Genomic DNA, 14989 nt, shown 5'->3' with positions numbered 1-14989 from the left:
GAACACAAATCAGCCTACTAGGTAAATAAAATATGAAACAACTAAATCATGTAAACATTTTAGATTTCCTTTTTGGGGTGTGCTTGGGCCGTTAGAACTTTTGACTCATCCTCAGTATTTCTGAAAACAGGAAATTAAAGCAAACACAAATGAGAATCCATCCCTGAAGTAGGAAAATACCGATTCACTCAAAGTGTGAGAAGGCTGGCTGTCGCTCCGAGAACAAAAGAAAAACCCCGGCCTAGTTTTTTTCCCCCCTTCACAGTTAAAAGCTACACCGTGTAAAGAGGACATTATGCCTTTGGTCGTTAGTAGAGACACCTGCCAGCATCACAGAAAACCAGAAAAACCTGAAGCTATGTTTGCCTGCGGTACCTGAACACAACCCGTCCTGAAAGCTATTCTACAGCAACAATAACTGGAGTTAGAAGTGACAAATGTGAGAAACCCATTTCATCGATCAAGGATCTTTTAAAAACACTACAGGAAATGAAAAAAACATTTTAAAGAGTTGGTGTGACAGTTAAAGGGGTGCGGGGCTATTATACTTTTTAAATTTTTTAATTTCCTGTAGTGTGTTGTATAGGTTTTTTTGTATGGTCTGCAAGGGCTAACATCCCAAAGTACACTCACGCTTCTATTGGCTAGCATACATTGTACGTGATAGGCTAAGGGGCGGGACATCTTTAAGCTGTTGACCAATCACAACAGAGCAGGCCAGCTAACCAATCAGAGCAGGCTGGGCTCTGGTTTCAGACAGAGGGTGAAAAGAGGTGCTGCAGCACAGGCAGTATGAGAACAATAAACAGCTGTTTGAACATTAAAACACGGAGACATGTCACAAAGAAACACAATACAGATATTAACCTGAACCTGAGCAGAAGAGGGCTCCTTTGAATAACCACAGGGAGCATTGTAAAGGATAAAATAGTTTATTTTATAGTCTCATAGTAAAGGTAGGCCTCAACTTGCAAGACAATTGTTGGCAGTATGTACAACATACTTGTAATTTCCATGGAATGGAATCGGACAAACAAACCTATTTTTACACTAATTATACCCTCCTAACTGGAAATCAAATGGAAACAATATACATACACACACGTTTCCTAGACACGCAAAATGCTTCCTTTTTTTCCTTGGGGGGGGGGGGGGGGGGGGGGGGGGATTCAGCAACATTGATTTTTTTACCGTGTAAAGCACAACACATCGACAGGGAATTGATTCGCTCCCTTGTACTGCAAAAGACTGGAGCTACCTTTTGACATTCAATATCTATTTCAAACCCTTAAGGAAAACTACATGTGACAAATTGGCATTTCCCCATGACTCGTGAGATTACTACAAAATGCATAACATACTTTAGAACTCGAAAACATCCAATCAATGCTTTTTTTTATAATATATAAAACGAGATGCCTAACGTATTCAGCCACCTAAAGTCATTCACTACTTCAAGCTAAAGGACAAGATACGATACAAGTTCAGGAATATTCTCCTTCAAAACATCAATTTCAACAAAGGAGTCATGTTTTCTTTTTTTTTAAATTTGTGTTAAACGGTGTGAGGCAGAAAGCTTCTTCTCTCCGGTGGGCCTGAGGTGGGTTTCACTGATTCAGAGCGTCGTCACATTCTTTAGTGGAAAAAAGTAAGCTACAAATGTTTTCATTTTTTATTTTAAAAAGGTAAACTTCTCTGGGACAATTCCTCTAGGTGTGTAGGTGTGTGTGTGTGTAGGTGTGTGTGTGTGTGTGTGTGTAAATTCTAAAACATTTTTTTTTTTTTTCAAGAATAACAAAGGAAACACAAAAATATATATAATATAGCAGTGCTTGGAGTACGCCAGGTGCTCCCCTCAACCGCCCAAAAAAAAAAACACCCCGGGGAGGGGGGGGGGGCTTATTGAGGGTACAAAAAAAGCATCAAGTCCTTAAGTAGCCAAGCTGCCTCTTTTTGGGTGTTGGATTGTAGATGTTGCGGGGGAGGGGAGGGGGAGATACCAACGAGGGAGACCTAAAGAGGAGAGAGGGGAGGGGAGAAACCTGAAGCTCTCTACATGGACTGAAGCAGTCTCCCTCCACCCGAAGGACTCCCTGCCTCCTGGAGGTCGGGTGGAGGGAGAGATACTTGCGGCGTGAGGAGGTCAGCGGGGTCACGAGTCTCCAGAGCGAGCCCACCCACAGATGATGGAGGAGACGGGAGGAGGAGGACGGTGAGGGAAGCTTGTTGTTGGCCAGAGGGGGGGGGTGGATGAGCCTCGAGAGCTTTGAAGGCGTCACTTCCTCTCCTCTGTGCACCGCCATGTTTGAATGGCTCCGCCCCCTCTAGCTGGCCTCCACGCGCAGCTTCTTCCTGTTGGGCGGCTCCTCGGCCTCCGACTCGGAGCTGGAGTCCGAGCCGCCGTCGAACGCGGACACGGCGCTGCCTTTGGGGTTGGTGTAGAGGCTGCTGTCAGACGAGGAGTAGCTGGCCTGGAGCTGAGCCGAGCCCTTCACCTTCTCCAGAGCACGCACTGCAGACACACAGGAGGAGACCGTGAGGAGGAAACACGGGAGGAGGAAACACAGGAGGAGGAAACACAGGAGGAAACCATGAGGAAACCATGAGGAGCTGCAGGATCTCGGAGCGTACAGAAGAAGGCAGGCCAGGGACACATTACATGACTAAATGAAAAAACATGAATGATCTGTTCTGTAGGAGCTGGAGAATATACAAATATGTCATGTCACGATTGTCCTGGTCAAAATAATGGTGAATTGCAATATCCCAATAATGAAAATGTGCTTAAAACTCTTCAAATGGCACTTAAACAAACTGGAATCACTTTCAATGGAGCAATCTTAAATACAGTAACAAAAGAACCCCCTGCATTAAAAAACATTGTGTGAGAAAGGCCATAAAGCAGCCCCATCACAATAGGTCACTTTGAGCCAGGGGGGTCCAAACCTTTTTCACCCAGGGCCACATACAGAAAAATGTATAGTTTATTTATTATTTATAGTTAATAAGTACAATATAAGACAATCACAAGTTTCATGTGTGGGCCATATTCTAGTATACTTTTTTTTATTTGCTTAGGGCCGATTCATAAAGGACCGCATTTGGCCCCCAGGCCGTAGTTTGGACACCCCTGCTTTAAGCATTAGCATAATTTAAGTGAAAGATATTGAAATTCATCCCAATTTAAGAATAAAATCCACCCCACAGAAAAGCTTAATATCTCATTTGTGTGATATAGAGTGTGTACAGTACCCTCAGTGTTGGGGGGGCAGTAGTCGTTACCTTGCTGCTCCAGCAGAGCGTTCTGCCTCTTCAGGTCGTCGATGTCCTGCTGGTGCGTGTGATTTTTTCGCCTCATGTATTGGATATACTCTGTGGCTTTGTCTAGGATTTGAGCCCGAGACGCCTGTTTGGCAGACGGCTGTTAGTGACACACGAGATGGAGGCAGTGGCGCAGGAATACAGACTTTTTATCACATCATTCGTACACAGAGACAGCCATACGCATGCTTTCTTCACATTACTGTAGGGCTGTGGAAGAAATGTGGGTTAGCACGGTGTGGTTCTGCACTGCTGTTCAGCTCAGAGTGACCCCCCCCCCCCCCCCTCACATTACTGTCAGGGTGTTTGTCTCAGGGCTGGGTATCATTTCAACATTTTGAATAGAAATGTACAATATGCAAGTTTCTGTAAACCATTGGTTTCCTTAAACATACTTAGTCCATCACCTGTAATATCATTAAATACATGTGTAGTCCTTTAGGAACTTTTAAATACAAAACGGAATTGTTTATAATAAGTTGCATTTAATTCATTGTTTGATTGTTTTCTAGTAGAAGTGGTTTGGGCTAATGAAGACTAGAATATAGTTTAACTGTGGATAGTAATTTCCTAAGCCGACATATTTTAATAGCTTGTTTTGTCGGACCAACAGCACAAAACCAAGAGTTTCATATATTAATAATATCAATAAAGACACAGAAAAGGTCCCGCAAGAAAGGGGGTTTTGGGGGTCTAGTTCATTAAAAAGAGCATTTAATAATAAAGAAATGGTCAAAACAGTTGCAGACGAATTGAATAACAACTCCATGTTAGTAGTTTTAGCTCTCGCTATATTAATTATGTTTCTATGTATTTGTATTGAGCCAAAGAAGAGTATGCTATTGCATCAATGCTCATTTTGGATGATATAATGATAACATTGACTAATTTACATTGACTGACATAAAATGGAGGATTTAAAGGCTACAGGGTTGTATTTTTAGATTAGTATAAAAAACTAGCACTCTTAAAGTAAAATACAAATGATAAAATAAATGAATATATGTAAATAAATCTAGAGGTTAATAACTAAAAAGTCTACAAACATTGGTTTCTTAGTAGACTTCTTTTTGTATTTAATGCGAGTTAGTGTGGAGTCCGTCTGCTAAATGAACTGATCACAAGACGTGCAGCCACATGGTTTACCACTCCACCAAACAAGTTCCTAATAGAGACAAGGACATTCCTCAAAACTAAAAATATGTTAGGCTGGCAACATTTGGATTTAAAACAGTAACTTCAGATTTCCATATCTACACGGAAGCTACTGTGCATATATACACATGTGACAATAACGCACTGTCTGAGCAGATATTCAACTCTACCCGATTGACTCAATAACTGAATGCAGTCATTTCCGTCTGCAGAGTCAAATATTGAGGTTTTGCACCCAGCCCTAAAATATTCTCTTCATATTTGTTTCCCTCTCTCAAGAATTAAAACCCTGCAAGCTGGCCCTGAAGCAGATCTGTAACAGCAGTACAGAGAGAGAGAGAGAGAGAGAGAGAGAGAGAGAGAGAGAGAGAGAGAGAGAGAGAGAGAGAGAGAGAGAGAGAGAGAGAGTGGGGGTTGCACTGAGGCAGCTGTAACCCAACACTTCTTACAAATGATCAGTAAACATCTCTCACATCATCTCATAACGCCCCCCCCCCCCTCTCCTTCACACTGCGTCAGTCAAAATAAGCCAGTCTGTGCCCACAGTTACTGAACCAGCTCAATGTCATAGAGACAAAACAGGAAGAGAGCAACACAAATGTCCTCATAATAACTTCCTGTCGTTGGTCCAAGTATTTCTCCTGCCTCGCTGCCAAGCTGCTCTCAGCCGCCATCTGCCCTCCTCCAGTCCCTAAAACTATTTTCCTCCACTGGCGCACGTTAAAAGTAGTTAGCAGTTATTGCACTGCTTGTATTTATTTGTACGGTTGTCATATATTAATTCGTTTTGGTCTACCAGACTGCTATTCTTATATATTTATTGTTGTGTATTAATAGATACATATGTTTTTGTTATCTTTGGGACGGTTAGAAACGGCATTTTGGGTTAGAAACTATTTTCCTCCACTGACGCACGTTATAAAAGTAGTTAGCAGTTATTGCACTGCTTGTATTTATTTGTACTGTTGTCATATATTCATTTGTTTTGGTCTACCAGACTGCTATTCTTATATATGTATTGTTGTGCCTTTTATTTTATATGTGTATGTTTGTATATATATTGTATTCTTTGAGACGGTTAGAAACTGCCTTTTGGTCGCCCTGTTTGAACCACACAGATATTGATAATACAGTTGACTTCTCTGTAATAAATCTGACGGGTATATACTTCCACCTTTAATACTTACCTGGCTGCTATCTCATAACTGTCACTGGATTTTGTAAATTGTGTCATTTCTACTTTTATCTTAAATATTTTAAAGACCTGCTTCTTAAATAATATCAATATCTCAGGCTCTTGACTTGCTGTAAAGTTCCCTCTGTGGGACAGATAAAGGTATTCTGATTAGACTTTGACTAAGCATCCCTGCACATTTGAAAGAAAAGGCTTAGTCACATGACAGAAATGCATTGATATGATTTGCAGGTTAATTCACTCAACATACTTCACCTTTCAGACATGTCAAAAGTTTCAAAAAGAGTCTTACATGGGAGCCTGAACATCGTGTGCCTGGAGGACTGGCAGGCTGAGCTTTACCAACCTTCTCTCCCTGCAGGGCGGGCACTGAGTCCCGGAGGCTGTGAAAGCTGTCTTTGATGTGATCTCTACGTTTGCGCTCCAGAGCATTGTGGTGTGCCCTTTTGTCTGCCTGCAACGACAAGAGTCACACGGCCTTTAGACCGGCAGCAGAGCCACAGTGGGGGGGGGGGGGGGGGGGTCTGTGCTGCCTTCACAACACCACCACTGTAATGGCTGTCTTCATACAGTGAAGTAGTAATCATTAAAACCATGCTAATATAGATATAGCAATCAGATGTGAGCAGCAATGATTAGCTAGTGTCAGATATTTATATTTTTTACATTAATCTAGAACATAATACTATAAATACCCAAAGGTAAGATCTACATATCTGCTGGTGTTGAAAGACATTGCAAAACATTAAGATTTTCATTTTACGGTCACATAAAAAACTGTATTAAAAGACATTTCAAATCCTGATTGAACAGCAATTAATGCTTGGAAAGAATATTTCTAATGAAGCTTCTGTTATTGATTTATAGACTCATTTAATCCTAAATTATGCCAGTTAGTCAACAATAGAAGCAACTAACAAACTGTCTGTGTGAAACTAGAAATGTTCCGAGGACTGCGTTTATTCACATTACGTTTTGAAGACTGTACTATATATATATATTAACATGTGTGTTTGCGTTAGTAGCTGCTGATGTTGCATCTAGAAAAAGCTCAAACTACATGTAATGATAAATAATAGTGGAATAAAAGACCTCTCATTCTGTCATTCAAGGATAGTGGAAGAGTTAAGGTTAAAAAAAACTATATACAAAATCTAAGACCTAGTCATATGTCCCTTTGCATGACAGTATGAGCACCAAGCGTCACTAAAACCGCTCAGACTGTTTGGGATATCCTACCAAGAGATCTAGAAGAGAACCAGAACCAAACGGTATATACTCATCAATAATCTCAAAAGTCATTTTCTGTCACATGATTATCTGACTCCACTTCCTACAAGAAGCCTCACATAAAATAAAACTCCAACAAAAACTAAATTAAAAAGTCATTATTACCAGTTTCATTTCCATCGCTAAAAGTCTCAGTATAATGCAGCCTTTTGTCTTGTGGCCCCCTCCTGAGCCCTATATAGCCCAACAACCACCAAAGTGACCTAAACCCATGGGCGTCGCAGCCATTATATGAGGGTGGGACAAGTCCCCCCCACCTTTTAAAATGATTAGTTTAGACCCCCCCACTTTTACTATGCGGAAAGTCCGTGAATCGGTCTATCCACTCGCCGCTCTCTGTAGAGCGCTGTGTCAGTGCTTCATTATCAAATCAATTCCACTTGCTTATTGTGAGAACGCCCAAATCAATGAAACTCCGTACCATGTTTTCACTGCTACTTTGTACCAAGGCAGATTCTTGCTGCATTTTCTGTGTAGCTGTGTCTTTAGTTGTAAAATGATGCGCGCCACAGTTTCCACGCTGCGAGGCTCCGGCGCTAACAGTTCACGGCGCTAACAGTCTACAGCTCAGTGAGGTAAAGGACTCTCTGAGTGTTTAGATAGTTCACTTTAGTCTAAGTAGTGGGTCAGTTATGTTTCACATGGGTGTTGTTGAGAGATGTATCCATAGATGTAGTCCCTAATGTTGCTCTCAAAGTGCAACATGACCCCCCCCCGGACTCCCCTAGAGGAGGTGAGGTCCACCACCTGCCCACACCCCCTGTCAAATTGTCCCACCCACATTGAGGATGCTTCCTACGCTCATGCCTAAACCCCCCTTCCCACAATGCATTTCTGTCCCTCCCTCTCTGCAGGAGCACACAGGAGGGGCCGTTAGAATTCATGACCGGGCCAAAGTCAAGAAACCTGAATCTTTCATATGAGCTGAGGAGGACCACAGCGAATGAATTAAACATCACAAAGACTCCATGACATCTAGACTTATGACTTGTTTCAGAGCAGATCACACTATTTTTAGTAGTTCTATTTTGGAGCATTTTGTGGTTAGGGTTACAATTTAATAAGCATTTGGGAGATTTCCAGGCACTTCCTTTACCTACCTACATTACACTGCTTTCATCATTATACCTCACTGAACCGTGCCAAATGTTAAGCATATCAGTTCAAGCTTATTATCGCATTAACGACTTTTCCGTGTGTTTTATTATTATTAGGTTTTTTAAGATATATCTGTTGTAATTTATTGTCGTTTATTGTGATTTGTAGTAATGTGTTTTTATTACATGTACAGCACTTTGGCTCGACCAAAAATCGCTTTTAAATGTGCTATATAAATAAAACCTGATTTGATTTGACCAAATTAAATAACTAACCTAATCAAAATGCATCTCCAGTAACATGTAGAGGTTATAATATGAGCATCTAACAGGCCTCCACCACACATTTGTTTTCTAATTGTACAGTGAAGACACAAGATGGCTGCCATGATCACATGACGAGAGGCAGGCAGTTTGCTGTAGATCGACCTGTTTTTAGGTCAAACAAATGCCAAATCACATCTGATACTGTCCTAATCCACCCCGTCACAAGGCTGAGACATGAAGTCCTGCACCCAATCAACACTGATCATCTCGCGTCATACACCTCCAACAAAGCAAGGCCGTTGAACTATTAGCGAATGAAACAAACACGTGGTGGGAACACGACATCGCCTCAGGAACATTGGAGAGAAGGTGGGAGTCACGTGAGCTGTCCTCTAAATCATCTGACTCATTTTGTCCGAGGATCACCACAAAGTAGCCCACAAGTGAGGCAACGCGCAGGTTAAGACAAGCCTTCGGGGTGTCGGTTGATTTCTGGGAGGGACAATGTGTGTGAAGTGTGACTCAACGTCTGTAACAAAAACACGCTAAAGTGATGCTTGGAAACAGGAAGTCCTTCAAGGTTAACAATCAGACTAAATACCAGACCAATTGAGATAAACATGTGACCAAATCAGTTTTAATAAGCCTGTACAATATGATTTGTAAGCCAGTATATCTTTACAGCTCCACAATACTTCATTAAAAACACAAATGTAGTCTTTAACAAATATTTAGCTTTCGGCGATTCAAATATTGCACTGGTCCATATTGCGAGTTCGATCAAATGTATGTCAATTGAGCCGCCCTGTATCAAAATTGCAATTTGAAACACTAAAACCACGATGAAACTAAAACCGTAATAAAAACCAGTTTATCAGAATTCACTGCATATCACTCCGCCTTGAGATTACTCCGGCGGGCATGCTGACAGCTGCTCCTGTTGCACAAGAGTCACAAACCAGCGAGGAGAAACAAATCCTTGAGGAGCACGTGCCGCCTCCTCTTCCTCGTATCAGATAAAGCCTCAGAAAGGAGAGACTCCACTCCCTCCGTTTAACGCTGGCACAAACAAACACATGACTGGTATCGATGGCATGTGCAATTACAAGTCTGGCAGCCATTGTGATTAAAGTGAACAGAAAGTACACGTGGCTGAAACCCTGAGTCGCAGTAGGGCTGGAGACATTCCTTATACTACCCCTTTTTAAAGATAATGCTTCAGTTTTATAATGTTAACATGTTCAAGTTGTATTGAGAACATTAGTTAACGTACAATACTCGCAAAACACTTAAGAGGTTTGTGAGCATCATTAAAACTGAGCCTTTTTTAAACTCTTAATGTTCAGTATTTAAATGAACATTCGGTTTTAAAAGCTTATGTTATTTATTTTACTTCTATAAAGTTTATTTATTTTCGGCAGTTACTGGCACATCGGTCACTTTTCACATTCTCTGGCACTATTTTATTTCTAGTTTTGTTTCTTCTAGCATTATTTTTATTGTACAATACTCGCAAAACACTTATCACCAGTCCCGGAAAGACCAAGTGCTACCGAGGTGTCCCTGAGCAAGGCACCGTTCCCTACACTGCTCCCCGGGCGCGGTACATAATAATGGCTGCCCGCTGCTCCTAACACTAGGATGGGTCAAATGCAGAGAAACCGCTTCGTTACATAGTACATGTACTACGTCATAAGTTGAATCTTCAATTTTCAATCTTCAAAACACTTAAGAGGTTTGTGAGAATCACTTTAAAACTCTTAATGTTCAGTATTTAAATTCGGTTTTAAGCTAATGTTATTTATTTGACTTCTGTGAAGTTTATTTATTTCGGCATTTACTGACACATTGGTCCCTTTTTTACAATATCTGGCACTATTTTATTTCTAGTTATGTTTTTTCTAGCATTATTATGTCCTATATATATATTTATGTTACATTGTATGAGAAACATGGGACTTAAGATCTTCACTGCCAAAACTACACTTTCGCTTTGGTGACAATGTGACAATAAGGCCTTGAATCTTAAGTCTTGAATTTTCTTTCGTAGGGCAAGGTCCATGATATCATTACTCTAGAAAGGTAATTAAGATCCAGAAATGTATTCAAGCTGTGCTCTCTGGAGCTGCTCCATATACAATTACAAGGCAATTACGGACATGAAGTGCCCGGGCTGATTTCATGTGAACACACTCTATAAAAAGGCTTCACTAAAAATGATCCTACTAGGAAAAAGCAATTTCACATTTTAACAGAATTCTCACAACAGAGTATTACAGCAGAAGTGGGCCATCTCTGTACACTTTCATAAAATAAAATACACATTTGAGGCAAGAGGACAGAGGTTGTGTTACACGTACCAAATTATACTAATTAAATAGGTGTGTCTGATGTTAAGGCAGTCTTCTATGACTCAATGGATCACGAGGCATCAGGATTTAAGTGGACTACCACCACCACTGCAATGAGTTATTATTGGTTTAAATGATCAACATTTCTGATTATGGTTTATCCAATTTCCTATGCAAATACAAGATGATGTTTTGAAATAGTAAATAATCTTTTGGATAAATCATTAACCAGACAGGTTAATCCTTCCTATTGATTTGAAGATGTGTGTGCAATTATATAAAACACCTCTAATACACTTGAGTTATAGATACAACAGTATAAGCAACTGTGTGATACAGTATATTTTGTTGTCTCCCCAAACCTAGCTTTCTGATATTCTCTACAAATTCCAACCTCACATGACTTCTTGTGAGTGCTGCTGTCTATTACGTGAGAGCAATATGAAAATCTAATTTGGTGGCAGTGAGCAAACATGTAGCTACATGTAAATCACAAGAGCCAATAATAGCCTGTGAATGTCCACTGATATCACACTAGCTTAATAAATTCAGCAGACATGTTCTGATGCCCTGTCGGCTACATGATGATATTATGAGCTATCTGAGTTGTTAAGCACATCGGGCACCAGGAAAAACAGGTGTCCAATTACCTGAGTACAGCCATTATCAGTTCATCATATAACCGATCCCTTTTGGCAGACTGCAGGAGAGACGACGCGCCGGCTGAGCGGCTCTCTCCGCTCTATTCATACCTGACCATGACACATAACATAAAAGCTGCAGGTGTTTAGAAAAAGAGCGATGGGTGCCACTCTCGGGCTACCGATGACTGTCTCACTGAATGAAAACCTACACTTCTATCAGTGTGGGTGAATACTTGGAAAGCTTTCTCACATATAATAATGTTGGAAAGACCAATACAAATGCAAAGATTATCCGACAAATCTGCAGAAAAAGAATCTATGATGAAGTTGCTAATTATTGACCGTTAATGGAGTTGTTAGTTTCAAACATGTCTCTCTCAGGCGATTAAATATGGACATTTTGGGCTTTTCTGTTTTGTTCACCCAACTGCTGAGCAAAATTAATATTCTGAATGCTAACCAAATCGGATCGTGGAATAGGGCAATGTCTATAATTATTATATATCGGCTAAATATTTGTCAAACAGTCGGAATCATTCGTCCTTAAAGATTTGATTTCTAATCCTGTACGCCGGGCTGAAAGATACTTTGCTTTAAATCAAAATTGCAATTTGAAAAGGGGAAATATTGAAATCGCAATAGCTGCCATTTCATTTACAATTCATGTATTTGACAGTTTGTTAACAGTCTCAAGTGAAGGTTTAGGTTGGCTGTCATTGACAATTATACATTTCCTCTATTTTATACTTTTTGTATACATGCAGATCTGTAGGCTTCATTGTAATGCATTTAGGGCAAGGCATGTGTAGAAGGACGCAAATGGCTGACTATAAGGGACACAAACAGCCATCAGGACATACATATTTTATGATTATAGCTTAGATAATCAAATAAAAAAAACGCAAAGTGAGCTGAAATCAGGTTTGTGTTTCTCGTGTGGCTCTGCAATGGAGGTAAAAGTAACCACGATAAGGAGAGAAGAGGACTGAGGTCTTGTGGAGGGTAACAGCCAATAAAAAGCTATTTGTATCTTAAAAAGCACTAATGCATAATCTAACATTTTATATTTATTTTTGGCGTTTACATTCTGGTTATCTGACTGGAGGTAAAGCGTCGTGTTTTGCAGCATGTGCATCAAACCGAGTCGTGCAGAGGGTGTTTTTCTCGCTGTATGCGATGCAGCTATACGTCATTCATTTAGGCTGCCAGCCCTTTAGTGGCCTGTAGAGAGAAGATGGCTCTAATCACTGGCTGCAACACAGGAAAACATCCCGCAGCACCCCTTCCTGACACGAAGGCTGTCCGAGTCCGAGATGCACAGGCGCGGCTCTTCCAACCAACCACACACACACACACATACATACATACATACATACATGCAACAAGCCCCTCTCTACACCTTCTCCCTGCTACATCATGGATGCATGAAAAAGCGTCTCTCTTTTTACTGAGATGACCTAGATGTGTAATTTTGCGAAAAAACCTGATCACGAGCGGAACCCCCGTGGCGAGAGGTAAAACCGCCGGGGAAAAACTATTCTGAGCGACTAACCGACTGCAACCGAGCAAAATTAAGCTTTATATTAACCAAGGGGAAAACATACAAACAACAGGGTAAAGCTTTGGTCTATATATAGATGTCGTGTCACCGTCTCCCTATGGCCGCACACACATGATGGGGATACCCTGCAATGCACTACTTATGCCTATGAACATATATAACATAATATAAAATGCACTATGGTTTAATACTGCAGAACATTTCAGAAAATTGCTGTGCATATATATGAATTTAAACCTAATGTTGGCAGAAAGCAGCAGATCATTCAAGCTTTTTCAACCTCAACCATATAACCCCACCAAACCATTAAATACCAAAAGAAATAAGCAGAATGGGATGGATAATTCAACTTTGCAACAGCAGTGACACATTACTCCACATTTGGACAAAATCCCCCCCAGCATTACGCACCACACAGTGATATCTCGGTGAGTCTTCCTGCAAAGAGACAGAACAAAAAGTACAATTGTAGCCATAATTGTTGAGCGAATCGTACTGCAGTGCTTAAGTCAATAGAAAGTAAAAAAAAATAGCAGGTATATAAAGCTTTGAGGCAACAAGGGCTAGTGTAGCGTATCATATAATAAGAATCCCGACAAATTAAACACAGTTAACCAAGACAGAGAAGCTAGCATGCTAACGCTAGCTTGAGCAGCTAGGTTAGCTAAATCGTCAAAATAACATCCTTAAAAAGCTGAAAGTAGTAATACTCACGTCACTATCGACTTCGATATCATCGTTATCACTCATTATTCGATGAAATAGTCTAGTTTAAAGAGACGTGTGGCTAAAAAAAACAACATGAATCAGTTTAGCACCGAGCGGCGCTCAGACAGACTGCTAAACGCTCACGTTCTGTTTGGACAGAACCGAGGTGTACTACCGTCTCCACGTGACTACACAGAGACGCCACTACGCAGCAGGCATGCGCGACATCGCAGGGGCGTCTGGGAAATGAAGTCATTAAATCCGTTTTTTCGCGTATCATCAACAAACGGACTGTATTACAGCATTGAATGTAGATTTATTCAAGAACACATAGCTGGTTGTGTTTATGAGGTTTCAAAATATCGATAAGTTCTTTAAATATTTTTAAAATAGAACGTTTTGTTTATCGGTAAACTACAATATCCAGGAGTCGTTTGGCTCGCTTGCGACGTCACAACCTCCTTTCCATTGAGAAGCATTATGGGAGTTGGAGTTGGAGACATCATTTGTATGTCAGGGGAGCTAAATAAGGCCATGGCTCAGACACGTGGATAGCAGGAAACACAAACACACTGCTGCCCTATTTATTTATATAGTTATTGTTATTTCTTTATCTTTTTCCTTAACATTTATTCATTCTGGTCTAAATCCATGAACCTTTACTGCTGTACTATTATTTGTTTAAGTGAAACGCTTTGTGAAAGATTAAAACAACAACAAATTAATTGGCAAATATGCTTTAATCGATAAATCATTTGTAGTCATTTTTCAAGCAAAATGGCAAAAAAAAAACATTTAGTTCCAGCTAAATATGTATCTTGACAGCTTTTGACAGTAGACTAAACATATTTGGTCTTTACCCTGTGTGGGACAAAACCAGCACTAGGAGTTATTTAGATTTCTTATAATTTTTAATTTCATTGGTCAGACACTTCATCAAGAGATCTATCACATACATGTTGTCTGACATATTTATTATAATGCACAACTTTCCAGAAACTAAAGATTATTTGTATATAATGGTGGAGGGAGAACATGTGTTACTTAGTGCGGGGGCTCTGGTCTCAGAACAAATTGCAAATAATCTGCTCTGGTGCTTCCTTTTTCTCAAAACTGCTGTAGATAAGGAGCTTACACTGTGGATTATTTTGCGCTGCAACAGTGGATCAGTTAATGTGTAAAAAAAACAAGCTGGGAGCGTTCCCCCAGCAGGTCAAGAGGCCACGGCAGCTGCAGGCGACACCATGCTCTCCGTGCTGAAACAAGGCTTTAGACCTGCACTGACCTTGTTCCTATACCATCTCTTCCTGGCCTGGATCGCCCCCTGTTTATGTCTTACCAGTCCTCCTTCCAATTTTACACCCCATCTACCATTTTATTCAGTATGTCCCGCAGCAGCC

The 14989-nt window shown here is 40.6% G+C and overlaps 1 protein-coding gene across 4 annotated transcripts; it reads right to left on the bottom strand.

Moving 5' to 3' along the window:
* Positions 1–916: 916 nt before the first annotated feature.
* Positions 917–13811, bottom strand: max (myc associated factor X). 4 transcript variants are annotated; one of them, XM_034135537.1, is made up of 5 exons: positions 13596–13811; positions 13293–13319; positions 5964–6125; positions 3253–3406; positions 917–2512 (listed from the first exon to the last, which is right to left on the bottom strand). In XM_034135537.1, the coding sequence occupies exons 1-5, from the start codon at positions 13629–13631 to the stop codon at positions 2325–2327; spliced, it is 567 nt and encodes a 188-aa protein (XP_033991428.1). In that variant the 5' UTR covers positions 13632–13811; the 3' UTR covers positions 917–2324. The 4 variants fall into 4 exon arrangements, with proteins under 4 accessions (XP_033991428.1, XP_033991430.1, XP_033991429.1 ...); XM_034135539.1 differs by having other exon boundaries at positions 3283–3406; XM_034135538.1 differs by lacking the exon at positions 13293–13319 and having other exon boundaries at positions 13596–13775.
* Between the last annotated feature and the right edge of the window lie 1178 nt (positions 13812–14989).

The sequence above is a fragment of the Trematomus bernacchii genome, unplaced genomic scaffold, assembly GCF_902827165.1.
Source record: "Trematomus bernacchii unplaced genomic scaffold, fTreBer1.1, whole genome shotgun sequence".
NCBI classification, from domain to species: domain Eukaryota; kingdom Metazoa; phylum Chordata; class Actinopteri; order Perciformes; family Nototheniidae; genus Trematomus; species Trematomus bernacchii.
The sequence above is the reverse complement of the archived record's forward strand: the minus strand, read 5'-3'. Positions and strand labels throughout refer to the sequence as shown.